General features: G+C 40.9%; 1 protein-coding gene and 1 pseudogene across 3 annotated transcripts in view; one reads left to right on the plus strand and one right to left on the minus strand.

Annotated features, from left to right (window-relative positions):
• Window positions 1-26,516, plus strand: part of DCAF6 (DDB1 and CUL4 associated factor 6) — a 289,468-nt gene that overhangs the window by 14,663 nt on the left and 248,289 nt on the right. For all 3 annotated transcript variants that reach the window (XM_088482419.1, XM_088482420.1, XM_088482421.1), the window contains exon 3: window positions 22,692-22,753. In XM_088482419.1, the coding sequence (XP_088338545.1) occupies window positions 22,692-22,753 (62 nt within the window). The remainder of the gene's footprint in view (window positions 1-22,691; window positions 22,754-26,516) is intronic.
• On the minus strand, window positions 15,221-17,087 carry LOC148511959 (zinc finger protein 862-like; annotated as a pseudogene).

The raw sequence follows: 26,516 nt of genomic DNA on the forward strand, positions 1-26,516 counted from the left end.
GTTCCCCATGGTCCTATCCACTTCACCAGGATTTGAATTGTCACCTGGATACTTTTGTGATTTTCCACAGCTTCTCTCGCTTCAGCTGCACATCCATATAACGTAGTTCTCTGAACCTCTCAGTTTGGTAAAGGTCATGCTTGTAGCTGCACTGTGCATCTTTCTGTATATGCTGATTAAAATATAGTAACATTCTGTTTTTCACCTGAGCCCATAATCTATTGATATAGACTATTAGGGTGGTGGTCACCATAGGTGTTAGGCGAAATGTGAAAGTGAATGATAGGCCACACAAAGAGTCCTTAACTAGGATGCTGTGTTTTATTGATATCAACAGGTAACAGCGGTAACACAGCGGAATCAGCGGTAAGCAGAATAGCGTTATTTTAAATATACCACCTCGGTACTGTAACGCTCTGCATGGTAAAGATGGCGCCAGCTGCACATGAGCAGTAGCCCAGCGGGGATGTCATCAGGTCAGAGGTTGCACCAACCTTTTGGCTTTAGTACCCAGCATGAATAGTAGAGAAAGGAGACAATGCTGGAGTGCACTGCTTTCTAACCGCTCTTCATTAAATCACTGTTCCTTAAGGGTCTCCTGTTGTCGTAGCAACTTGTGGATGGCCAGATGTCCCTATATCCTATTCTGGAAGTTGTTCTGGCTTTAGCCCTGCGACTTCCTTCCCGTAAGCGGTTTAGGCTTTGGTCTACATTAGGGCCACCATACACTGTCTCCAACATCTATTTGTGTACATTAGAGGTCCTGTCCTGGACATCTTACCAAGCTGCCATTTGTTGCGGGCTAACACCTCTTATGTTTTGTTAACTCTTTTGTGTACTTGGTTTTTAATACGTTTCAAAATCATCTTTAGGGCCTGTTAAAGGGATAACACTGCTGTGCCCCCTGCTTTGTATGTTCTAGGATGGGGGAGATAGGTGATTTCCTGTCAACCCACCCCCATCTCTGCAACAACAATCTCACTATTGTCACCTCCTGTTTATTTTTTTTCCCAGCGCTTCACTGCAGCTGATGAGTGGGGTTCATTCTCTGCCATTTTGAAATATATGTATATATATCTCCAACTCCGTTTGCAGTGATGTGGTTAAGGATAAGTTAATGTATATATTTATATATGCCAAGGGCTTTAAATGTATAGTATATTTGCCGTGGGTACCGTTTTTATTTAGAAATAAAGATATTTTAGGAAAGTAAATTTTATGATTCAAGGTTCTTCACATTGTGTCTTGGAACTGTAATTTTGTTGATGCAGTACATATTTGTATATACTACATTAAATCTATTAATTAGCAATCGAATTGGGTTGTGTGATATGAAAACTAGTTGTTATAACTGCGCCATTTAAGTTTAATTTCCTCCTTAGAACGAAAATACTATCATATGTATTTGTGTGTGTGTGTGTGTATGTATGTAAATGTGTGTGTGTGTGTGTATGTATGTATATGTATGTATGTATATATATATATATATGTATATATATATATATATATATATATATATACACACACAATTATATTCTCTATCACACACACACACGTGCCCTTATATTAAGGCTGCATCTACAACAACTGCCATATACCCATAGAGCATTCTGGAGGGGGGGCATGGTGTTTAAGGGGCTACAGCTCAAAAGCTATTGGAGGTACCGAGCTGAAATTTGGCACATACCGGTAAAACTATTGCTCGGTGATGCATGCTAAATTTCAGGGCATAACCATAAAAAAGGATTGGGAGCAATCTAAAGTTCCAACTGTCAGTTTCTTATGACATTCTCAATTAGGACCACTTTTCTGCTGTTGTCTATGGGGGATTTTTGGGAAGGCATAACTCAGGGTAGTGGGTGAATTTAGACTTTGGGTTTGTTTGATTAGGTAGCTTTTGGGGTTCAGGTAAATTAGAAAGTTACAGTTTTTAAACTATTACCTCAAGAATGTGCCATTAAATAGATAGGAAATATCAACTTGTTGAGCAGCCTTAGTAGGAGCCTCTGGTAGGTGTACTTACCGTGGCTTCACTTGGGTGTACAAAGATGTCAGTCTTTTGCGGGCTTTAGCGGCGGTGGGCTCGGGGGAAGGAAGCTCTTGTTAGCTGCGGGGGGTAGTGGGCGTTGGCTATGGCCAGGACCCATGGGACGGTAGTGGACCTTAGAGGCGGTGGTGCAGGCAGTGGTGGTGCAGGCGTTAGGACCTGGGGGAGGTAGCAGCACACAGATGCAGGCTCGGATCTGGAAGATCCGTGATGCCTGCTTCTGTGTTTAAAAAAAAAAAGGTGTACCCCACCCCCAAAAAACAACCAGCACAGGACTTTGGAGACCCAATACTGGTTGTGCTAAATACACGGGACAAACTATATGTAGGGGTCCCCCGTATTTAGCACAACCAACACCAGGCTTTTTAGAACGAGTCCTGGTTGCCAAATTACGGGGGGACAAATGACGTAGGGGTCCCCCGTATTCAGCGCAACCAGCACTGGGCTCTGGGCCTCTCCTGGTTCTGGAAATACAGGGGGAAAAATGCGTAGGGTCCCCCGGTATTTACCAGAACCAGCACCGGACACTTTCTAGCCGGGGGGTGATGCCACAGCCAGGGGAGCCCTCTCACCGGGCCCCACAGCCGAAACATCACCCCTGACCGCTAGTCAGCCCAGGCCAGGGATTCCTGGGGAGCTGGGGACCCCCAATTAAGTGGTCCCCCTTTCCATGGCGGCCCAGGCACCCCTGGCCGATGGGTGCCGGGTTGATTATGAAAAGTGTGGTGCATGTGAAAGAATTCAGATATTGTCTTTTGCTGTGAAACTACAGTTCCCAGCAAGCCTCCCCCGCATGCTGGTACTTTGAGAATCACAAGTATCAGCATGCGGGGCATTACGAGCCTGCTGGTACCTGTAGTTCCACAGCAAAAGCAATATTAAAAAAACCCCACAACACACACTGTAAAAAAGAAATTCTATTAACATACATGCGCACACGCACACGCACGCACACACTATCTCACATACTCACCTAGTATCCCTGAAGCCAATCTGTCCTCTTCTCCAGTAGATAATCCTATGGTGTACCTGTAATAAAAAATCCATACTCACCTCCTCCTATGGTTGGATCTGTCCTCTTCGTTTCTAAGTAGGCAATCCAGGGTCAGGGCAAAAAAAAACGCAAAAACCCGAGCCCTGGTACATTAGTAGTGTCCTTTAAGGACACTACTACCCGAATGACCGCTCTGACTGGGATTGCAGTACAGAAATCCCGGTGCTGAGCGCTCATTGGCTGAGAGAGACGAGCCTTCCGCCTCTCAGCCAATGAGCGGTTAACACCATTGACTTCAATTGTGAGAACCGCGCGTATCCATTAAAAATTGTGCCTCAGCGCCATTTTTGAAATTCAAAGATGGCTGCCGCTAGCCAATCTCGCGACATCATTGCCCCGCCACCTCCGCTGGCTTATATAAATGCAACGCGAGGCGCCGTCCAGTCAGTCGTAGGCCGGGTAGCTGGAGAGAATACCAGCTGAAGCAAGAAGACGCCGCTGGAGCCCTGGATGACAGCTGCCATGCAGAAGAGCCTAAAGGCCGCCGCCCTCCATGTGGAGATGCCGTGAAAGTCCTGGGAGATGCGGCAGCCATGTAAAAGAGCTTCAAGGCTGCCGCCGCCCCCCAGGTGGAGGTGCGGAAAAATAAAATACTTTAAAAAACTGTGTGTGTGTTGTTTTATTTTAATATTTATTTTGCAGGGTTACTATAGGTACTTGTGGTTCTCCAAGTACCAGTTTGCGGGATGCCTGCTGAGACCTGTAGTATTACTGCAAAAGACAATATTTACAGTTTAATATGCACCACACTACACAATCAACCCGGCATCCACCGGCCAGGGGTGCCGGGGATAGCCCAGGGCTATCAGCCTGGGCCTGGGGTGCCCTGAAGAGGGGGACTCAGCTCCCCAGGGATCCCCGGCCTGGGCTGACTAGCAGTCCGGGGTGATGCTTCGGCAGGTGGACCCGGTGAAAGGGCTCCCCTGGCTGTGGCATCACCCCTCTGCTAGAAAGGGTCCAGTGCTGGTTCTGGTAAATAAAGGGGGACACAACGCATTTTTTTTTTTTTCCCCTGTACTTACAGAACGGAGACCGGCTCAGATCCCAGTGCTGGCTGCGCTGAATATGGGGGACTTTTACGTAATTTGTCCCCTGTATTTTGGCAACCAGGACTGGTTCAGAAAAGCCTGGCGCTTGGCGTCGCTTAATACGGGGAACCCCTATGTTGTTTGTCCCCTGTATTTAGCACAACCAGTACTGGCTCTCCAAACCCTGGTGCTGGTTGTCCTTTGTGGGGCGGGGCGACGCCATTTTCTTCATTTTTTTTTTGTTTTGTTTGTTTTTACACAGGGTTTTTTTTTTTAAACACAGAAGCACAGACTGGTCTCAATGATCCTGTCCGCGCTTCTCTATTTTATTTATTTATTTATACACAGATGCAGGTATCTCAGATCTTTCAGATCCAAGCCTGCATCTGTCTGCTGCTACCTCCCCCGGGTCCTGCTGCCTGCCCCTCCGCTGCCGTTAATACCCCTGGGTCCCGGCCGCAGCTAACGCCTGCTAATCCCCCCCGCCCCCTGGATTCCGGCCGTAAGGCTGCTTCCTTTCTCCGAGCCCACCGCCCGCACTGACCTGCCATCTTGGTGCACCCAAGTGAAGCCATAGTGAGTACACCTGATGGACGCTCCTATTAAACTGCACATCAGGTTGAAACTTCCTATCTATATAATGGCAGATTCGTGAGGTAATAGTTTAAAAACTAACTTTCTCAATACTTAAACCCCAAAAAGCACCTATTGTTAAACAATAGCTACCTAATAAAACAAACCCCAAGTCTATATTCGCCCCCTACCCTGAGTTATGCCTTCTCAAAAAGCCCCCATAGAGAACAGCAGAAAGTGGTCCTAATTGAGTGTCAGAAAAAACTGACAGTTGGAACTTTAGATTACTCCCATGTTCTCATTTTTTGTTTTTGCCCTAAAATTTGGAATGCAGCACCGATCGACAGTTCTACCAGCCCATGACAAATTTCAGCTTCGTACCTCTAAAAGCTTTTCTGGTGTAACCCCTTAAACACTATGCCCCCCCCCCCCCCGCCCTCGGGATTTCTCTATGGGAAACTTCCATGTTTTGTCGAGGGGACCCCTACGTCGTTTGACCCCTGTATTTTGGCAACTAGGACTGGCCCTGATTAGCCTGATGCTGGTTGTGCTTTATACAGGGAACCCCTACATCGTTTGTCCCCTGTGTTTAGCACAACCAGCAGTGGGGCTCCAAAGCCCGATGCTGGTTGTGCTGTGGGGGCATGTAATATTTTTTTATATTACACTTTTTTTTTTTTTTTTTTAAAACAATGCGGATGTCGCTGATACGTCCATGCATCTGTGTCTTATTGATTTGATTTTCTCAGGTGCATACCCAGCACCAGTGAGTCCCTCTGTCACCCGCTGATGCTTCTGTGCACGGCTCTATTGCTGCCACTACTCCGCACCCCGCTTCTGTCACTGCCCTGCACACCTGCAGCCTGCCCCCGCAGCTGTCTCTCCCTCTGCACCCTTTAAGCACCTCCTGTGTGCTGTCTGCTCCTCCACCCGTGTTAGTGTGCCTATTTGTTGTCCTTCTTTCCTGCAGGTGGCCTGGTTTGCTCTTTCAAACCCTAATAGTTAATACATTTTAAAAAAGCAATGAAATTCCATAGATCAAAAAAAACCTTACGGTTTCACATGTCCCATTTAAGGCTTCTTACACATGATCTGAAATTTCACAAAACCTACTGAATTTGTGCCACTCAAACTAAACAATGCAGTGAAATTAAGATAATTAAAGCTGACTCCTTAATGGATGTGTTCCTTGCGCAATACAGATATGGTATGCCATCAAACCCTGTGGTTAACTGCAGATTCAGCATGCTCACAGAGTGAGATTGCTGTCACTCAAAATGGTGGACCTGCTAATTCACAGAATTGTGTGCTCATTGGAATACACACATGCAGTCTATGTAACTGAGGTCTGAGCAGTTATGCGGCACACATATCCCACTGAGTGCCCACAATCTTCCCATTCGTTCAGCACAACAATCCAACTGGGCTCCAACATCCTTCTCGCTTGATACATCCATTTAATTCAGAATACACATTCAGCTCTCTAATTGCTAAAACTGTATGTGCCTCTATGCTGCTGTAACTTCCCCAATCCCTACAGCTGTGTGGCCTCCTAACTGTGATAGTTGTTTATTCCCTCATCTGCACCAATCTGTGTGTATGTGTGTGGAGATATATATATATATATATATATATCTGTCTGTCTGTAAATCGCACACACCTCCAATAGAAAATATAGGGTGCTGTAATCGCATAATCCAATAATATTGTAACGTTCTGCTCAAATGAGCAAAAAGACACCAGCACACCACCTTTTAAGAAAAATAAATCAAGTCTTTAGTATACAAGTGCAATCCAGCAATCCAATACAGAGCCATAATGTTGCTTAATATAATGGCTAATGTCACAGATGAAGGCGGTTCACCACCGAAACGGCCTCAGGCCAGCTTCAAATGGTTGCACTGCTGTCACTGGGCTTATGATAAGTATCATGCCGTTACACAATTTGTCTGTGCCATTAGCCATTATATTAAGCAACATTATGGCTCTGTATTGGATTGCACTTGTATACTAAAAAATTTATTTATTTATTTTCTTAAAGGTGGTGTGCTGGTCTCTTTTTGCTCATTTTGAGCAATATATATATATATATATATATATATAATGTATGTATATAATTTTTTTTTTACATTATAGATTATAAATAATGAATGAAAGAGACTAATACTTTCCTGGAGAGTTTGTAGTCTCATGCTGCAAACTGGGTTAACGTACGTACAGGTGATTCAATTGCAAAGTGAGGGACAGGCTGTCAGCGTTTGGGGGTGGTGACGGGGGGGGGGGGTGGTCATAAAGATGCAGGTGTCTACAGCCATGGCCAAAAGTTTTGAGAATGACACAAGTATTGGTTTTCACAAAAGTTTGCTGCTTCATTGTTTTTAGACCTTTTTGTTAGATGTTACTATGGTATACTGAAGTAAAATAAGTATTTCATAAGTGTCAAAGGCTTTTATTGACAATGACATTAAGTTTATGCAAGGAGTCAATATTTGCAGTGTTGACCCTTCTTTTTCAATTCACCCACCATGCTGTCAATCAACTTCTGGGCCACATACTGACTGATGGCCGCCCATTCTTCCCTAATCAATACTTGGAGTTTGTCAGAATTTGTGGGTTTTTGTTTGTCCACCTGCCTCTTGAGGATTGAACACAAGTTCTCAATGGGATTAAGGTCTGGGGAGTTTCCTGGCCATGGACCCAAAATTTTGATGTTTTGTTCCCCGAGCCACTTAGTCATCACTTTTGCCTTATGGCAAGGTGCTCCATCATGCTGGAAAAGGCATTGTTCATCTCCAAACTGTTCTTGGATGGTTGGGAGAAGTTGCTCTTGGAGGATGTTTTGGTACCATTCTTTATTTATGGCTCTGTTCTTAGGAAAAATTGTGAGTGATATAAAAAGTTATCCAATGCGCTGTTATTTAAAGCAGCCAGTGGGGGTTGTCAGCCCCAACAAAATATAAAATATGTAATTGGTATATACCTGCGCTAGATAAAGTTGTTGTATCTGATTAAAACACGGATATGTGTGCCATTTAAATCACATTTATTTCATCAAAATAATATTATGCATGAAACATTACTAATAAATAAAACATAAAAAATCCCTTAATCGAAGGAGCATAAAAACCAATGTCCAATGAAACCGCTACTAGGGGACTGTTGGGTCCAAATGATAAGACACTGGTGATAGGACTATTGATTATCCATAAGCAGGGTTCAGCAAATATTTACCAAGTGGATTGTCCTGATTTCTCAGTCCAGATGGTGTATCCTGTGTCCAAATCCTGTTGGTATAAGCACAGAGTGTAGACTGGATAGGACCCACTTGTAGCTGTTTCCCTTAGATATTGGTAGCCGATATCCCAGTAACCATGTGTCAGAGTGTCCAAGATGAATGAATGGCGTTGTCCCCAAAGAGATTAGCGATGGAGGTGAAGTTTAACGCATTTCGTTGGCAAATGTATATCCAGCTTTGTCAGAAGCATATCTCCAATATGGTACTCAAGCTCCTTAAATACCCTTTTCATTATGGATTAAGGCAAACAGCTGCGTATCAATTAAGACCATCAATTGCACACACGTCCGTTATTAAAAAAAACATAATCAGAGTTTAAACTTACATTGATGAAGGCAATCCTAAGTATATTTAAAATAAAAAAATCATTACACAACAATAAACCATTTAGATCGGGTATACCTTGTTCCCATACACTTCCTGGTTTCATCCGATCACATGACTACCACGTGATCCGGAAGTGGGTCAGGTGGTGTATACTGACATCCACATTATGTGTCGGACGCTGCTAGGCAACGCTCCGACACCGATTGGTCTATACCGGGTTTGTTGTCATACTGATCATGTTACTGATGGCAGGTATATAATCCTGTAATTCATAAGTGTCATGTTTTATAAAAATTTGTATATGTATAGTGTATTGCATACATTTAGATATTTAGAAAATATATATAAAATATACATATACAATATAACATATTTGGTGAATTTAATATGAACCTTATGTATATCATTAGGAATTAATTCTTATCCTATGACACTATTAAGAATTTACATGATCCTCAGGACAAGAGTGAATATTGATATTAATTGATGTAAAATATAAAAATAAATAAAATATAAAATAATATATCTATTAAAGTCTACCTACAGAAATTAGTATTGAATAATGTTAAAAATGTTAATAACAGTAAATCTACGACCATATAGTGTCATGATATATCTTGCCCTAGCTGTTGTATTAGCTTGATAAATATTTACATGATAATATCTTTTTTTAGTATGAATTAGGATATAAATATCTATAACATGTCTTATAAAAATGGGCAAATGAAGTATATCATAATATAGAATTCAATTCAGTAGTTTCATTTAACCCATTTGGATATAATGAGTCAAATTGTAATGTCCAATAGACTTCCTGTCGGCATAGTCTGTACCTGTCTCCCCCTCGAGTTGTTTTAGGTATCGATTCTAGCCCTACAACACTTGGGGTTACTATTAGCATAATGACGAGATATACTATGGTGTGGATATTTATTAATGATGTTTCTTCTATGTTCCATAAAACGGACACGGAGAGCTCTAGTGGTGCGACCTATATAATATAGTCCGCAACCACAAGTCAATAAGTAAATGACATAGCATGTTTCACAGTTTATAAAGCTTTTAAGATGATATTGTTCTTTTTGTGTAGGGATGGAAATAGTGGTCGTCCTTCTGTCCATGTGGGTGCACATGTTACATCTTGGTTTCCCACATTTATAAAAACCAGATGGTCTTTGTATTAGCCAGGTTGTATCTTTTTCTATTTCAGATGTTCTTATGCTTTTTATATTTTTCAGATGGCTTGGTGCAATTATTGTTTTTATTAATTTATTTTTTCTATATATAATTTGTGGGTTTACTGGTAAAAGATCACCCAAAATCTGATCATGTCTTAGAATCTGATAGTTACGTTTTATGATTCTTTTGATCTCACTTGCTCGATTAAATTTACATATAAAAGCCAGGTTGTTGTTAATCACTTTCTTCCTTTCAAAAGGTTTATTTGGCTGAAGTAAGGTTTTCCGTTCCATCCCCAATACATCTGAATAAGCTTTATCCAATAAATTTTTTGGATATCCACGCTTAATAAAAGAATCTAACATATCTTTTGCCTGTGCTGAAAATACATCTACATCACTACAATTGCGTCGAAGACGCATTAATTGTCCTTTTGGGATATTGGTTTTCCATGGGTCATAATGGGCACTATTGTAATGTAAATAAGAATATGTATTGACATTTTTGACATAATTAGAAGTTATGATCTGATTATCCACAATATTAAGTGTCACGTCCAGGAAATTTACACTAGTCTTGTGATAGCAATGAGTAAAGGTCAGATTATAAGAATTATGATTTAAAGATTCAACAAAAGAAAGTGCTGAAAAAAGATCCCCATCCCAAATGATAAAAAGATCATCAATATAACGGCCATAGAAGACCAGAGACGCACCCCACTCGCTCCCCCACACATGGACGTCCTCAAAGTCGCCCATGTATAGGTTTGCATAGCTGGGCGCGAATCTGGTCCCTGAAGATAAAATGTGTTGAGAAAAAGAAAATAATTATGTGATTAAATAAAATAGAATCAACAAGGAAAGATTGGTGTGTCTCACTGAGGTCGCCATCCGAAATAAGACGTCTTCAAATCACTTCACATCCCGTAATATGAGGGATGTATATCTAAATGTATGCAATACACTATACATATACAAATTTTTATAAAACATGACACTTATGAATTACAGGATTATATACCTGCCATCAGTAACATGATCAGTTGCAATAACTAAACGATTGCTAGCAACGGTTATTAACATCTCCAGGCACTTTTTGAAAAATTCTTATTGTTTTATAAAATGAAGTATCATTGATTCTCTTTATTTCTCTTCTGTTCTTTTTCTGTTGTTGCTTTATAAAGCAGTGAAAGTTATGCAATCTATCATTTAGAGAAAGAAGATATGGTATCTTGTAAATCTAATTTTAATATTTGCCAGCACTAATTAGGTCTTAGCAACGGGTGATGCAAACTGATGATTGGTTAGAATATATCATCTGGTTCACTTCCGTATCATGTGATGGTCACGTGATCGGGTGAAGCCAGAGAGTGTATGACGACAAACCCAGTATAGACCAATCAGTGTCTGAGCGTTGCCTAGCAGCGTCCGACACATAATGTGGATGAGTCAGTATACACCACCTGACCCACTTCCGGATCACGTGGTAGTCACGTGATCGGATGAAACCAGGAAGTGTATGGGAACAAGGTATACCCGATGTAAATGGTTTATTGTTGTGTAGATGATTTTTTTATTTTAAATATACTTGGGATTGCCTTCATCAATGTAAGTTTAAACTCCGATTATGTTTTTTTAATAACGGACGTGGTGCAATTGATTGTCTTAATTGATACGCAGCTGTTTGCCTTAATCCATAATGAAAAGGGTATTTAAGGAGCTTGAGTAACATATTTGAGATATGCTTCTGAAGAAGCTGGATATACATTTGCCAGCGAAACGCGTTAAACTTCACCTCCATCGCTAATCTCTTTGGGGACAACGCCATTCATTCATCTTGGACACTCTGACACATGGTTACTGGGACATCGGCTACCAATATCTAAGGGAAACAGCTACAAGTGGGTCCTATCCAGTCTACACTCTGTGCTTATACCAGCAGGATTTGACACAGGATACACCATCTGGACTGAGAAATCAGGACAATCCACTTGGTAAATATTTGCTGAACTCTGCTTGTGGATTATCAATAGTCCTATCACCAGTGTCTTATCATTTGGACCTAACAGTCCCCTAGTAGCGATTTCATTGGACATTGGTTTTTATGCTCCTACGATTAAGGGATTTTTTATGTTTTATTTATTAGTAATGTATAGTGTATAATATTATTGTGATGAAAATAAATGTGATTTTAAATTGCACACATATCCGTGTTTTAATCATATACAATAACTTTATCTAGCGTCGGTATATACCAATTACAAAAATTGTGAGCAAGTCCACTCCCTTGGCTGAGAAGCACCCCCACACATGAATAGTCTAAGGATGCTTTACTGTTGGCATGACACATGACTGATGGTAGCGCTCACCTTTCCTTCTCCGGACAAGCGTTTTTCCAGATTCCCCAAACAATCTGTCCCTGATGTTTTTCCTGGAGAGAAGTGGCTTTTTTGCTGCCCTTCTTGACACCAGGCCACCCTCCAAAAGTCTTCACCTCACTGTGCGTGAAGATGCACTCACACCTGCCTGCTGCCATTCCTGAGCAAGCTCTGCACTGGTGGTGCCCCGATCCTGCAGCTGAATAAACTTTAGGAGACTGTCCTGGCACTTGCTGGACGTACCACAAGCCTCAATGGGGTTTAGTCCAGTTGAGCTCTTATATGGAAGACATGCCTAGGGGCATTTTGGATATTGTCAAGGAGAGCTGGTAGCAACAAAAACTCAAAGAACCAAATGTAGTTCAGTTTGTTGCACAAGTTTATATAAGAGAATGAGGTCCTCTGGTGAAAGGAGACCCAGATGTGTCAGAAAAATCATTATGACCAAGAAAGTAAAGTCTTTGCACACTGGCAGGGACCATACAAGGTCTTGGAATAGGTGGGACCAGTGAATTATAGAGTCCAGCAGCTGGGTAGAAGGCGGGAAGAACAAATTTAGCATTTCGATCTACTAAAGCCTTTGTAAGAGGAATATCCTGTGTCATCGATGCTAGTCATTAAAATTGAGAACTGTGTGGTACCCATTGAGTCCTCCTTGACACCTCTCCGAAGGCAACAGGTGATAGAAATGGTGGCTTGGAATAGGGATGTCTTTCGCCTATTCAAGGCATACCACTCTTATAGAACATGGTTCAGTCACACACCCGAGGTCTCATTCCAATATAAGGGTTTGCCTTTTGGCCTACATGGTGCACCTGCCACATTCCATAGGGCTATGGATATGCTATTAAAACCATATAGAGCATATGCTACTGCGTAACTGGATAACCTAGTCATCTATACACAGAATTGGGAGTCACATCTTCACAAAGTGGAGGCTGTGCTGGAATCCCTAAAGGTGCATGGCCTTATTGCTAATCCTGATAAATGTGCATTGGCCATGTGAGAGGCAAAATACCTGGAATATATAGTAATATGGTGGAAGTTCAAACCTCTGGCCGATCAAGTGAAAGCAATAAAGAACTTGCCCAAGCCTGAGAAGAACACCTAACTGAGGCCAATGCTCAGCTTTGTAGGATACTACTGCTGATTCATGGAGAACTTTGCCACTCCACTCATGTAGCTTCTGGAAAAAAGCCTGTCCAGACAAGCTAAACTGGTCTGAGTCGGAAGTAGATGCTTGGGAGGACCTAAAGGTGGCTGTATGCACAGTGCCAGTGCTACAAGCACCCAATTTCAGAAAGATTTATTTTGCAAACTGATGCCTCAGGGGCAGGTCTGGTTGCAGTACTTTATGAAAAGGTGGATGGAGAGGAATAACCCATTTTGTATCTCAGTTGAGAGGTCTTGCCTAGGGAGAAAACGCGACTGTCGACCAGGAAAGCCTTGCCATAATATAGGCTGTGGAAGCCTTCCGATATCTCTTTGGTAGAGAATGTACCCTGGTAATGGACCATGCACCATTTAAAATGGAGGCAAATGAACAAAGAGGTCAATAACTGAGTGACCCGGTGGTTCTTGACTATTAGGAGAGGCTAACACTTTCCCTGCGAGTCTGCAAGCACATGCTGCAGACAGGGTTCATCCCTCATAGTTCTCTGCACACAGGACACCGCTTCACAGGTGGATCACAGGGTGTGATTTGTTCAGGTAGTTGATGCTTGGGAGGAAGCATAAGTAGCTGATCTTGTGTAGGGGACAGGGCGGCTGACGCCGAGTTAATTGGCCGGTGACTAGAAAGGAACAACAGTGTCTAGTCAGAGACAGGGTCGCAGGAATACTTTTGTTGGTGTGATGGATGGAACCATAGCTCATGCTGACTGTAACATCCTGAAATTTTCTGAATAAACGGCAGCAAACTGCTGTATCTAGCTATCTAAAAAAAATCATTAGTCTGTTTGTTGTCTGGTTATTCATTTGAATTATATTTCAATCTACTTTCACAAATAAGCTCCTGGGGCAAATTTTGTTTCAGTGTCTAATTCTGATATAATTCTGATTTATACACAATTGTACTTGGTGAGATTTTTTCACCTAGGCTATCTATATACGTAGTTATGAGAACGTATACATCAATGATATGATGTGATTTATATGTTGTCTTTTATTTGTTGTGTTGTCCAAACTGTCTTCATATGTATGTAATTTTTTTCTCATTCAATTTTATAGAATACTTAATAAATGTTAAGTTTTATACTATTATAGGCAGAAACTTGTGCCCCAAAATAGAGAGTACTTTACTTTCCCTTTTTTTTTGCTATTCATTTGGACACCCCTGCACCGATTGGGATGAAACCAATGTGAGGTGGTCCAGTTGGATCCTGGCCAGGTTTTAGGGTCCTGGTCGGACCTCCTATTGATGTATGCTGGGCAGAACTTTGACCCGGGGATGCTGGGAAGAACTTTGACCCAGGGAGCCTCTTTGGGCCTTCCACTGGATGGATTTGGACAAAAATTCAGAGTGGTAACATTAGTTCCCAGAAGACACAGGGAGTTGAGGTCGTGGTTTGACCTCCCTTTGGTGTACCCTGGGCAGAATTCTGACCCGGGGAGCCTGTTCTGGGCCTTCCACTGGAAGGATAAGGACAACATCACATAATAAAACTTTTTTTTCTCCGTAAATATATTTGTAATGGGGCTATTGTAATGAAATTTTCACCAAATGTCAGCAACAACCCATGCAATCCACACATGCAAAGAAATCAAACCATAGATGTCCATAAATTAAGTTATGTGTTCACTGAGTTCATTTAAAATTATAGACATGCATATTAACTATTTGGAGGTGCAGATACCTGCTCAACTCTAAAAACTTTACTCCCTAAACCAGGGCTTGACAAATTTTTCTAAAATCTAGGAGCCAGGATGAAAGTGTAGGAGCCAGACCACCGTCCAAAAAAAAAAAACATATACCTGAAACCTTATAAAGGTAAAGCAACATAACTAAAACAGAACAAGCATTACAAAGTAATGGCTATCACTAACCTATTTGTGGTGTTTGTGCCCATGTAATGCCATCTTCCTTTTGAGTTGAAGTACAAGTCTGCAGACTTGTCTGGATTGAAATCTTCAGTGGATGGACCATTCATGTTAACAATCATCAGATGACCTAAACCTTCATCTTGCAGTGATGATCTTAGCTTATTTTTAATTATTTTCATCAGACTGAATCCGCTCTCACAGGACACCGTGGAAACTGGCAACACAGAAACAATGCACAACAATCTTCCCAGAATCTGAAATCTCTCTCCAGTAGTTAGTACTAAGTGGAGAAGTTCACTCAGTTTTTCCCTTTGCCAAGAACTTTGAATTCATACCACTCATTAAGTAGATTTGATTCATAGAAGCCATCTTTATCTGTTGGCAACGATTTTTTAAAATGAAGTGCTAATTTTGTTATTTCAAGAAAACCATTACTTTCCAAGCTGCTTTCAGTTGGCCATGCGAATGTATCGAAAAATTTTAGTGAATTTCTCAATTTCTTGCTTGGTGAGGAATCTCTCTGTTAAGTATTTTACAGCATTTTCAATTAAATTTTCTTTGTCTGTTTGGACAGAAGATGATGCCAAACTACTTATACCATGCAGCTGCACATCTTCATACTTCCCAGTTAAAGTAGTAGTATTTAAATCTTCCAATGGAGTATATGAAGAAAAATTTCTAAGTGATTTGCAGTGATGAGCTTGTGTTTTTTACATGCATCTCTACTGTGCTCAGGAAAAGCTCTTCCCTTTGAAACAAAATTGAAATATTTTTGTGTAACACCAGGCAGTCCAATATAAAGTGCAACATGTGCACAAACTTGTAATCAGTGAGTTTTTTCAACAAACCTTTTGCAACTGATGAATCGTTATAATTTTGTGCTGCAACACTTTCCAGGTGAATGGTGACACACTTCCAATCTGTAACTAATGCTGAGACAGCACCCACTTTGCTTGCAACCCATCGAACATTATGCAAGTATTGAAACTTTCTAATATTGATTTCCATGTTTTTGGCTACTACTTTCAATTCTTGCATTCTTTTTGGAGATTGCTGATAGAATTTAAACAGCATCTTCAAGACTATGTCAAGGTCCAGCATGTACTTCACATTTATGACCGAAGATAGAACACTCAAGTTTAATCTATGTGCAATACAATGGACACCAATAACATGAGCCACTTTTTGCTTAATTTTCTGCACCAATCATGTTTGCTGCACCATCAGTGCCAATACCAATTAGTTGATTGTTGTACACTGATTGCAGAAGTCCTAGTTTATCTAGTTCCTTCTCCATGGCGTTTAAGTAGCCTTCTGCTGTTGCATTTTCAAGAGGTACAACTGACAAAAATGTGTCACGTACAGCTTTGTTCTTGATGTACCTCACATAGATGATTAACTCTTCAACATCAGCATTATCAGTTGATCCGTCAAGTAGTATAGTAACATATTTAGCTTCTTTTAGTTCAGAAATCAAATGTCTTATAACAGCTGCAATGGACGAGATAAACTTTTTACATCTTTTATCATTGGCATATTCATTTGATATTTCAACCCCCAATTTTCTTGTCCATTTCAGTAAACCTTCAAAGTCAGAAAAGGGCTTGTTATTTTTCACAATTTAGTAGGCCACATTAAAAATAACTTTTAAATTATTAAACCTCTTTTACTCCATTTTCTTTATGAATGCAGCACAAGGGGTAGCTTCTGGAGCAAGTTGCACATCTTGAGCTTTTACACACTTCTGATGCTGATAAGATTTTTGATGCTTTCGAAAGCTGTCAAGCTTGAATGACCCTGTATAACCTTGTACAATCTTTGAATTTCCATCTGCCATTTCAGGAAACGAAGAACATAGATTACATTTTGCAATACCAGTTGTCTGATCATAGACCAGCCATTGAAGTTCCTTACACCATTCCAGTTTGAATTTTCTTCTTGTCATGGGTTGACGATGATCTATAGTAGAGGTCCTAATTGAGCCGTTTTCAGAACAACTTGTTGATGCATTAATCTCTTCGCCACAGCTGGTGGAACATATGGTCCTTTCTTCTCTTTCAGTAGACTCTGAGTCTACCTCAGTAGGCTTTGTAAAAAAATGTCAGTCGTAACTGTTTTGGATTTTCTTGAATAGCAGTATTTGTTACACGCGAGTTACGCTTCATTTTACAGTTGTGATGCAGTAAACTCTAAAAAAAACAAAAAAAAACAAAAAAAAAACAACTGATCTATACAAAAAAATAATGCTAAAAAATATAAAAGTGTAAGAAGGTGTTTTAAGTATCTGTGAAAAATAAATTACTTACCCCAGTGTAATTGAAGGGATCACTCCTGGGAAGATCTAGATGTGCAGCAGAAGTTCAATGTTGCTCAGATCCTGAGTGGGCTGTTCAGCAGGAGAGACGCTTCTTTGGATGCAGTGTGTAGCAGACTGTGGTCACGGAGTCTGCAGTAGGCGGTCACTTTTGTGAGAACTGTGTGTATAAATAATAAAATAAAATTCTTCAATGATAATTTGACAGTTTACAGATGAACAAACCCTCCACTTCCCCCCTCCCGCCCCTCCTTTATAAATAACAGACCCTGACTAGATTTCGGGGGCCTATCAGAGATCACAGATATTTTTTGCTTGCCTTCCTGCTTCTAGACGGAACATAGACAGCTCGCTAGAATGAGTGACAGGACGAGCCATTTGTGGGTGCTGACAGGGGGAGGTAGATGAAAACAGGGGTGTGGTTGTGCGAACGCGGGCGTGTCTGAGCGTTTTAATGGCGTTTCAGGGGCATGTATAATTAAGATGCAGCATCATAGTGTACGTCACCTGGCTGTGTTAGACTCCAGCAATGACAGTGCTTTCGGTAGGGTAAGGTCAACCACAAGTGCTGCGTATAGCTGCGATGGTACTTGATGTTACCGATAGTTGCATACATTTCCTGGAGATGAAGTGTGTAACGAAGGGAAAGTGGACGTCTTGCATACAGACTGAAATCACACGCTAAGACAGGGCTCGACAAATCCCGGGGGCCAGGTCACCATGGCTACCAGATTTTGCTACCTGGCTACTAGAGTTTGCAGTGAGGGAGGAAGCAGAGATTCATGCCTATAGTATTGCGGTGTTCATATCATGCACAAGAGTGCATGTGCTGAGTGTCACCTGCGGTGACTGCTGTGCCTGTGTCCGTCCCGGCCTGCGCTGACAACTCCTCTCCATCCTGGCCTGCTCTGATCCCTGCTGTCTGTCCCAATCTACGCTGATCTTCCTGTACGTCCCGGCTATCTACTGACTCCTATCTCCGGCTGCATAGAGCTCTTCGGTAGTATGGTCTATGCGTGGCCAGGGATTGCGGAGTGGCTTTAGAGGGATAGTGGTGTGACCATGAGGGGAGGGGGGTTTTGTTGTACATTCTGGCACCATTATTTTATGTGAAATGTGGTCCGTTATTACTGGAGGGTGGGGGGTGTAGCAGGGGAGCTGTGCAGAGCAGTGAGGGAGCCTCCATTTTACTGTATCCATTCAACTGTAACCATTTTGTGGACTAGTATAGTGTGTACAACAGTTGCATAACACACAGAGCTGTGCTCCCCACTCACTCCTGTAATTTTTTTTGGGGGGGCGGTGGTCTGGCTCCTACACTTTCATCCTGGCTCCTAGATTTTAGAAAAATTTGTCAAGCCCTGCGCTAAGACTTAGTGGGCATACTAAGTCTTACCGTGTGATTGCAGGATTTGCATACCTTAGCAGCTGATGGCTGCGTGTGAACGTATCTAGCAAGCAGGTCTGAATCGAGCCCTTAGCTCTGTGTGCTAACACACACTGCACTAGTCCACAAAATGGCTGCAGTTGAATGGCTGCAGTAAAATGGAGGGAACTCCTCACAGCTACTCCAGTAATAACGGGCCAGATATGTACATATAATAACAACAGTGCCAGTATTATCTACCACTAGTGCAACATTACTGAGCACCTATTCGAGGGATAACCAATTCCCATGGCCACACCATGGGAGTTACACCCTCCCCCCCTACCCCACCCCTCGAGCAAAATGATCCATGAGAAAATCCCCACCACCACCTCCTCCCCGTCGGCGGTGGCTATACCCTGCATGGCCACAATTACACCTCACCCCCACCACTCCCATCGGCGGTGGCCATACCGTGCACGGCCGCAATCCAGGGCCATGCATAGAAGCTCTTACCAGAGCTCAGTGCAGTTTATTACATTGTAACTTGTGATAGAAGGGTGGGCTTCGGGATTGCTTTAGCGGTGCTGTAATAGTTACCCCCCCCCCAGGCAAACCACCACTGTACAGCTGCAATACAGGGAGCTCAGAGCAGTTTATTACAGTGTGACTTGTGATAGAAGGGTGGGCTCTGGGATTGCTTTAGCGGTGCTATAATAAAGCTAAAGCAATCCCGGAGTCCACCATTCTATCACAAGCTCTTACCCGAGCTCTGTGCAGCCAGCCAGATGGATTAGGGAGCAGGTGACTGTGAGCGGGTATCTACACAGGCGGAGGAGCCAGACTAAAGTAAGGCCCATCAGAAATGGTGTGGAAGAACTTAATTGGCCTGCACAGATCCCTGACTTCAACCTGCTGAACACCATTTTGATGAATTGGAATGCTGATTGAAACCTCATTAATGCTATTGCGGCTGAAAGGATGTGAATTCCCACAGCCATGTTCTGAAATTTAGTTGAAAATCTTCCCAGAAGAATGGAGGCTGTTATTGCAACAACTCCATGTTAATGTCCATGGATTTGGAAGGAGAATTTTCAAAAAGCACATATGGCTATGATGTTCAGGGGGTCCACATCTTTTTGGCCCTTTACTGTACAGTAAGTTGCAGGCATTGGGTTTTATAATTTAAATGACAATAACTAACTGATTTGAAAAAAAAATTTCTTGACACAACTCCTTTATTATATTGTTGTACTCCTTCAAAACCAAAGCAGTAGGGTTATGGGCAATAAAAGCATTCCTTAATTTGGGATATGCATATGGCCTAAAGCAGGGCAGAAAATATAAGTATGCTTTTTACTATGGAGCAAAATTGAACATGATTGAATTTGATTTGCATTTGCCCATTTGTAATTTGGGCCCATACAAAAGAGTCTGTGCACTGCTTATTTTAATATAGTAGTTTGTGTATAAATATGCGTGCAAAATGAGAATTAATTAAAATGTACTGTTTTTTTTTTTCTAAGTCCTATCCAAATTTTACTGGTCCACTCTAAAACTTTGAGGAGGTTGTATGAACAGGCGATATAGGGGTGGAGTGGTATCCGTGCACATATGTGCTGATATCGCTTCACCTCCATGTATTGGGTGGTAAATGACAGGGGCGCTATCTACAATAGCGCTGATATCCCAGCCAATGTATAAACGGTCAGTGCCACTGACCGTTCCGACAGCTGCAGCTGTTGTTCCCTTACCGCCACAGCAGGGATGCTGTGGTGATAGGGGAACGTGCATGCCCAGTGGAGCCGGACGGGAGGTGAGACACAGCGCAGCAGCACTAGCCTGATGCGCTGTTGGCTCTGACGGAGATCGCCAGAGGGGAAGTTATCACTCCGGCAGACGAGATGTTATTACATCTTGTCAGTACTACTTCCTGCTTAACCGTGTTAAAGAGGTAAAGCAGGAAAAGTTTTAGGGTATGTTGCGCGCTGCTATAATACATCTCCCCCGAAATGCTATCTGTCATGCTGATTGAGTTAGAATAACAAACTGGAAGCTTTAAATGGAGGGTGGAGCTTGAAATCATTGTTCTTCCTCTGTTAACCATGGTTACCTGCAAGGAAACACGTGCAGACCTCAATGCTTTGCACAAAAATGGCTACACAGGCAAGGACATTGCTGCTAGTAAGATTGCACCTAAATCAACCAATTTTTGAATCATCAAAAACTTCAAGGAGAGAGGTTCAACAGTTGTGAAGAAGGCTTCAGGGTGCCCAAGAACATCCGCACAGTGAGATGACGGCGTTTGGAGGATGGCCTGATGTCCAGAAGAGCAGTAAAGAAGCCACTTCTCTCCAGGAAAAACATCAGGGACAGAATGATTATTCTGCAAAAGGTAAAGGGATTGGACTGCTGAGGACTGGGGTAAAATTATTTTCTCTTATGAATCCCCTTAAAAGAATGTTTGGGGCATCTGGAAAAAACGCTTGTCCGTATCATGCCAACAGTATAGCATCCTGAGACCATTCATGTGTGGGGTTGCTTCTCAGCCAAGGGAATGGTCTCACTCACAATTTTGCGTAAAAACACAGCCAAGAAGAAATAATGGTACCAAAACATCCTCCAAGAGCAACTTCTCTCAACCATCCAAGAACAGTTTGGTGATGAACAATGCCTTTTCCAGCATGATGGAGCACCTTGCCGTAAGGCAAAAGTTAAGTGACTCTGGGAACAAAACATCGAAATTTTGGGTCCATGACCAGGAGACTCCACAGACCTTAATCCCATTGAGAACTTGTGGCCAATCCTCAAGAGGCTAGTGGACAAACAAAAACTCAAAAATTCTAAAAAAAAATTAAAATGTCATTGTCAATAAAAGCCTTTGACACTTATGAAATGCTTGTAATTTTACTTCAGTTTACCATAGTAACATCTGACAAAAAGGTCTAAAATCACTGAAGCAGCAAACTTTTGAAAACCAATACTTTTAACATTCTCAAAACTTTTGGCCACGGCTGTTCTGTATGCTTTTAAAATGTGTCAAATGGCTAATTTGTGCATTATTTTTTTTTTTTTTTGTCAAAAAAAAAAAGCAAAACAAATGTAAAAAGCTGTAGAATTTTGATTAATTAATAAGGAATTAAACAGAAAATGCAAAAAAAGTAGAAAAAAAATATGTTTTGGGGGTAATTTGAGGCAACTTTATAAAATGTAAAAACAAATTATAGAAAGTAATTGTTTTTTTGTTGAAATAAATACTTTCATGAAATTTAGGGGGCATTATTTAGCTAAAAAAGGCTTATTTTGGGTTAAATTGAGGCAATTTTTTTTATTTTTTTTAACCTCCAAAATGCCATGTAATTATTGGCCCAATTAAGCTAATTGAAAAACTCCAAATGTCTGGTTTGTCATTAGGGTGTGTGTGCAAGGGGTTCTGAAGCAAGTCCCAACATTTTTACCTTTTAAAATAGAGATTTTCCCTACCTTTTCCCTGCTCAGGGGGTTCTGAACAAAAACAGGCGAATTTACTCTGAAAAAGAAATGCGAGTTTGGAATTATATTGCAAATGTAATATGCAAGGTGAATTTGCAGTGGTTTAACCTTGCTGGACCAAAGTCACACCTAATTGAATTCCCCCTCTTCTTTTGATCTGTATGCGTTGGATTTTGTATTTGTGGAAGTTTTTAATATGATTTAAACTTTCAAGCCACCAATTAAACCTTTTTTTTTTTTAATGGATAACTCCAGACAAAAACTTAATTAGTTTCAGGTGTAATTAAAAGATCAAATTCTCACTTGTTCTTCTTTGTTCCAGTTGACCAACAAAAATTGTAAGTTACGGTCCAAGCAGGAGATTGTGTATAGGCTAAAACTGGCTTTTTGAGAGTCTAATGCCATAGCTATTGTGATGTTCCTATTCCAGAATGGAGGGTCAGGTAGGTATTCCTTCTTATAATTAACATAATTCCACTAATGTTTTTATTTTCGTTTTTGGGTAGGATTATAATTTCATACTTGTTTTCCTTTTGTTTTTAATAAATAAAATGGTATTTATTTTATGTCACTTTATATTTTTCATTTTACAAATAGGAAGAAGAGAGTTTATTCAGAGGCTTAAATTGGAAGCTGCACTGAATGTACATGATGGCTGTGTAAGTAAAATTATGAAATTGCTAAACCAGGCTTATAGCCTAACATGTATTTGAAGGTACTTGTAACAATATCAAATATCAATTATGGACCTAATAGGAACAATCCAAAAAAAAGTGGAAATGTATTCCCAAACAAACTATATTGCAATAGGTACAATTTAAATAATGTTTTCCAAATGCAGGGAAAATACTGCTTGTATTTGCATGTAGCACACAAATACTGCACAGCTTTATTTTTACACTGAATTTTTCTTTTCTTTTTTTTTTTTTTTATCTGCTCTTAACATTTAAATGTGGCTCTTTATGTGTAAATATTTGTGGGGTGGCTATATTTGTACTTCAGATAAGATAGAAATTACCTACAAAATGGAGTAGACCAGAAGTAAACTTAAATTGTCTTAAGGTGGTATCTCAAACGCAAGTAGCCTTATGGGCCACACAAGGACAAGTACATTTGCATGTGGGCTGCATAATTTTACATTTTAAAGTTGTATTTTTTTTAAATAAATTCTATCCATCACCCACCCTATCATACATGTTTTGTTTTTTATTGATTTTGTCCCATTTTCTATCCTCCATCCAACCTTTTTATATATATTTTTTTGTTGTTGGTAATTTAGCAGCCTTTTCCTTGACCCTATATTGTAATACATTTTTTTATTTTGCAGTACTGGGTTCTCCAGCTCTCCCATTCCCTTTCTTACCTGCTACTCTTGTCATCTTCTGGTTCTTCTGCTGTTCTTCATCGCGAGCTGCTTCTCTTCAGTGCTCCTCTTTATTCATCAATATCATAATGTCACTTGCACTGTAGAGATAAAGGAACCATGACACGGAAGCAGGAAGACGGGAGCCTGGCATAATAACCACTTAACTTACTAATATTTAGTCAAAAAAAAGTCCCCAAATTTGGCTTATGTGAGCTAAGTTTTGATTCTGGGCTATTCTTATTGTCGTTAATTTGCAAGGTGCACAGTGCTCTACAGTCAGTGAGGAAAACAGCATTTGTGTAAATGTGATAAGTAAGGATTTGTCAAATAGGCCCTCTCGGTGTGCCAGATACTGTGCGACTGATTAGTAGCGAACGTCCCTTTTGCTCAAATGGGTCATTTCAATTAGGTGCTAGTTGGATCCTGCCTGCTGTTCTCACAGTGAACTCACACAGCAAATTCTATTTGCAATTCCATTCCAAACTCACAATGATTTTTCAGGGGAAATTTGTGGGGTTTTTGTGCGCAACACCTGAGCAGGTGAAAAGGTAGGATAAATCTTTAAGGTAAAAATGCTGGGACACAGTGCAGAACCTCTGGGACACTCCTGAATAATCATGCATTTGGAGGGGTTTAAATAGCATGATTTAGCCAATACATGTCAGTTGTAAGATAAATATCTCTAAAAAGCTCAATAATTTGGTTAAATGATGTGGGACAGGTATGTGGAGGTGTTGTGTTGATGGGAGAGAGGTTTTACAACCTGCAGATGGGAGCTAAAAAGTGTTTTTTGCAACTTCTTTTGGTGTTAAAACACTGAAAAATCACTTTGCAGACCTTTCACTGTACCCCAAAATGCTGGTAAGACTTTAATTAATGAACGCTTGCTATCATTTTTCCACCATCAATAAAAGTACAAAGATCAGCCATTTGTCAAGAACCTCCATTACTACATTGCTAGCTTACACTGATCAATTTGGTGTGCAACATTTGTATGAGATCTGAATATAAGGTAGGTCCAAGGGCATAACTATGGTGGGAGCAAGGGATGCACTTGCTATGGGTCCTGGCAGAGGCGTGTGTATATGTATGTGTGTATATATATATATATATATATATATATATATATATTCAGTCAACAAAAAGTGGTGTATGGCGCTAGTCCTTTAGCAATGTCACTTGTAGTCTTAAAGATAAAGTGAAGCACTCCCCAGATTTTCAGGGTGGCAGCTCCTTCTCCCAAAAACTGTAGTTCCAACAGTTGTATCCTATAAAACAAAAAAGTGGAAAAAGAGTGCCTCCTAGTGCAATCTCATATAGACCATAGGACCCTTCACCAATCTTGTTCACCTATGTGGTGGAGGGGTACCTTATATAGTGGAATAATCCACAATTTGATAAGCATAAAAGAATCACTGGCCATTCAACGCATTTCCGGTCTGCTTCCGGGTTTCAGAACGCAATTTTGGTTGCGGAATGGCGGTACGCACGCCCACTAATTAAGGGATGTTCGGGGTATATATAGGTCTCTGTTATGATCTTTCTTATCCTCCTGATGAAGTCCTGTAAACTGTAATTGGACGAAACGGGTGGAGGTTATTGCTAGTACTTTCTGCCCGGGGCTCCTGTGATGTGACCATCTACAGATAAGCTTGATTTATTACTTTTTAATGTACGGGCAATTTTACTTTGTTCTGTGTTTGTATTAAAAATTGTTTGTGTATCATACTACACTATGTCCTCTTCCTCTACTTTTATTGCATAAACTGCTGAGACTGGCACATACATGATTGAGTTATCCTGCTTTGATGAAGAAGGCAAAGTGTTGAATGGCCAGTGATTCTTTTATGCTGATCAAATTGTGGATTATTCCACTATATAAGGTACCCCTCCACCACATAGGTGAACAAGATTGGTGAAGGGCCCTATGGTCTATATGAGATTGCACTAGGAGGCGCTCTTTTTCCACATTTTTTGTTATAATAAAATATTATATATAAAATATATAAAATTATATCATAAATAAATATTCCATAGACAAAAAACCTTACGGTTTCACATGACCCCTTCAGGCTTCTTAAACATGATCTGAAAATTCACAATACCTATTGAATTTGTGCCACTCAAACTCCAAAAAGCAATGAAATTACGATCATTAGGGCTGACACCTTTAATGGACATGTTCCTTGCATAATACAGATATGGTATGCCATGACACCATGTGGTTAACTGCAGATTCAGCACTCTCACAGAGTGAGATTGCTGTCACTCACAAAATGGTGGAATTGCTAATTCACAGAATTGTGTGCTCATTGGAATACACACATGCAGTCTATGCAACTGAGGTTTGATGTCCTTTTGTATACTACTTTACCCTCTTCAAACTCTCACCCTGGATTATATCATAAATATACCCTGAAAAACAACAGGCTTTTCTGTACTTTTATTTAGTAAAATTAAAAACCCTGACTCAGTTTGATTAAGCTTCAACAACGTAAAGGCAATGGAGGCATTAACTTCCTGAATGTTGCATGATACATTCGGGCAGCTTTCCTTTGACATCTTAGGGACTGGATCCAAAACTCTCATGTTTACACAGATACTGCCTTTTGAACAGGGCTTTTTAATAGATACCCATCTATTAGCGTTTTTACATATGCATGATTCTGAGCTTCCATCTAATATTATACATTAACCCCTTGCTCATGTCCACCAGAAGTTATGGTCCTAACTATTTAATTTGAATTCCATGTTTCACAATTTTTGCCCCTGCTAGGGAACTCCTTTCAGAATGGTATTGCAGCCTACCTGTCAGTACCAGCAGTCATGGACACCACTGGCCTGCCTCCAACACTCAGCATGCGACTGATAGCTGGCCTTCCAAATTAGAATCCTTAATAGAACCCATCTGGGATCAGGCTAGAGATAACATGGCACTTTGCACAGGTGTTCCCACTAACCTCCAGCACCGATGACTCAGGCGGGGAATCACCCAACAGCCAACTACTATAAGACCCTGCTCAATGCACTCCTCAGTGCCTGAGTGTCAATTGTGT

This window comes from Taudactylus pleione, unplaced genomic scaffold, assembly GCF_031769625.1.
Source record: "Taudactylus pleione unplaced genomic scaffold, aTauple2 ptg000288l, whole genome shotgun sequence".
NCBI lineage: Eukaryota > Metazoa > Chordata > Amphibia > Anura > Myobatrachidae > Taudactylus > Taudactylus pleione.